General features: G+C 49.2%; 1 protein-coding gene across 1 annotated transcript in view; it reads left to right on the top strand.

Annotated features, from left to right (window-relative positions):
* The window catches only part of LOC143277596 (uncharacterized), a 322,579-nt gene that overhangs the window by 49,875 nt on the left and 270,204 nt on the right, over positions 1-2,500 (top strand). Inside the window, exon 2 of the mRNA XM_076582472.1 lies at positions 1,985-2,201. Coding sequence (XP_076438587.1) covers positions 1,985-2,201 — 217 coding nt within the window. The remainder of the gene's footprint in view (positions 1-1,984; positions 2,202-2,500) is intronic.

Raw genomic sequence — 2,500 nt, 5'->3', positions numbered from 1 at the left:
AAGAAACAGACAACGACTATACCCGTTTCTGTTCTTGTCTTTAACTCTTTTTCCATGGACGTCCACCCGCAATTATCACCATCATTAAAAACAACAACAAGAATAAACGACGACTCTACCCGTTTCTGTGCCTGTCTGTATCATGTCAGGGATGTCCACCCTGAATCATAACATGAAATGAAAACAACAACACGAACAACAAGAAACAAACAAACGACTCAACCTGTTTGTGTGTCTTTGTCTTTAACTCACTCAGTACGGCCAGTCCTCTCTTCTCCTCTACACAGACCCCTCGGATGTCCAGTGGGTGTCTCAATGACCCAGACTTTAGATTCTGTCGTCAGAATTGTGGTATTCTCTGTCAACATTCACCTCTTCAGTATAAGAGCCTTCCGCTTGCAATATTTTGATGATGGTAATTGGGGTGAAACGCTGTTAACGTCGTCTCTTTCGCTGTTCGTATGGAGAGAGTTAACCGTTGTCGCGATATGGATTCCATTTTTTGTTACCTTTTGACCTTTTTCCTATTTCATGTGCCTGTGTGTGGATGGATTTGTATAATGTATAAACTTCGAACGCCTGTTGTTTTTGTGCTTGAGTTTCACATAGTGTCATTTCTTGGGTTTTCACGTGCTGGGTTTTTATTTTTCTATTAAGCTGTACTCAGGACAGCATCAGCTGAATTTTTAAAACTGGTTTTTGGAAGGCATACGCGCGGCAGAGCTCTCAAGAGTAACATCCATGTGGATGTTCTGGGTGTGGCAATATGTATTGCCCAGTTGTGTATAACACCTGTGTGTGTTGAAGTTGGGTTTTCCTGACTAGCCAAGTCCACCAGGGGAACAAGTTGTTCCATGCCTGTTCCTGTTCTTGTTCCTGTTCCTGTTCCTGGTATCTCCCTTTCCCGCCTGAGTCCGCTGGGACGACAGACTGGCAGCGTCCCTTCGCCAGACTCCGATAGCGTCCTGGGTTGAGCGTGGACGTTACAGCCCAGCTATTCCCTTTCGTCCCTTTTCCCTTGTTTCCCTTTTCCCAGCCCAGTTGCGTCCTTTGACCCTTCCCGAACATCACCCGTTCGTCCATCTTCTCATCGTCGTCCCTCGTCGCAGCATCGTCGTTTATCATCTTGTGTGGAACTTCATCACTCCAGCTTTTCCGCCAGCCCCCTCAACAGTGCCGCTCATCGTCTGCGGTAGGGGTAGGTGGAAGAGGTCAAGATTTGTTTGTTCCCTCCCCTTCTTTCCCTCGCGTTCCCAGAAGGGACATCGACTTTATCATCAGTCATCACTTGGGATCCAAGTTTGTGTGTGTGTGTGTGTGTGTGTGTGTGTGTGTGTCTGTGTGTGTGTGTGTGTGTGTGTGTGTGATCATGAGTATGTGTGTGTGTATGTGTGTGTGCGCGTGCATGTGTGTGCTTTGATTGCATGAGGGCTGTATGCCATAGTTTGTGACAGTATACTTTTTGTTTGGGGTTTTTCTTTATTGTCAATTGTTTGTATTTGCGATTGTTTGTCGTGTAATAAAACTTTATTTAACCTTTCAAGTTCCTGATTCCTTCTGTGTGAGAAGGTAGATCCCGTCCCAGGAGGGTCGGGGCGCGACAACCGTTTTGTCAGGGCTGTCCACCCGTATTTATCACCGTCATTATGAAAACAACAACAATACAAATAAACAACGACTCTACCCGTTTCTTGTTCCCTTTTTTCAGGGCTGCCCACCCGTAATTATCACAGTTATTATAAAAACAACAATAAAAATAAACAGCGACTCTACCCGTTTCTTGTTCCCTTTTTCAGGGCTGCCCACCCGTGATTATCACAGTTATTATAAAAACAACAACAATAAAAACAAACAATGACTCTACCCGTTTCTTGTTCCCTTTTTCAGGGCTGCCCACCCGTGATTATCACAGTTATTATAAAAACAACAACAATAAAAACAAACAATGACTCTACCCGTTTCTGTTCCTTCCTCTTTCTGACAGGGATGTCCACCCGGATGTTCGAGGACCTACCCGGGGTGGTGGAGGTGGAGTGCTCAGGGCGCACCCTGGGTCCCCAGGTGGAGCTGTTCTCGCTCAGCCTGTACGCCATCGAGCAGGACGTGGTGCTGGCCTCAGTCACCGTGGCCCGGAACGAGTGTGGCACCTCCTCCTCCTTCTCCGCCTGCTTCGTGGACAAGGCCGACCCCTTCAACACCAAGTGGGTCACTGGCTTGTTTGTGGGTGTGTGTGGGGGGGGGAGGGGGGAGTGGGGCAGGGGTTGTAGGGGGTTGGGGGAAGGAAGGGGGAGGGGTGTGTGTGTGGGGGGGGAAGAACGAGTGTGGGGCCCCCTCCTCCTTCTCGGCCTGCTTCGTGGACAAGGCCGACCCCTTCAACACCAAGTGGGTCACTGGGTGGCTGGTGGGGTGGGGTGTGTGTGTCACTGGGTGGGTGGTGGGGTGGTGGGTGGGGGTCACTGGGTGGGTGCTGGGGTGGGGTGTGTGTCACTGGGTGGCTGGT

The sequence above is a fragment of the Babylonia areolata genome, chromosome 34, assembly GCF_041734735.1.
Source record: "Babylonia areolata isolate BAREFJ2019XMU chromosome 34, ASM4173473v1, whole genome shotgun sequence".
Classification (NCBI taxonomy): domain Eukaryota; kingdom Metazoa; phylum Mollusca; class Gastropoda; order Neogastropoda; family Buccinidae; genus Babylonia; species Babylonia areolata.
This window is presented reverse-complemented; position numbering and strand designations above follow the sequence as displayed.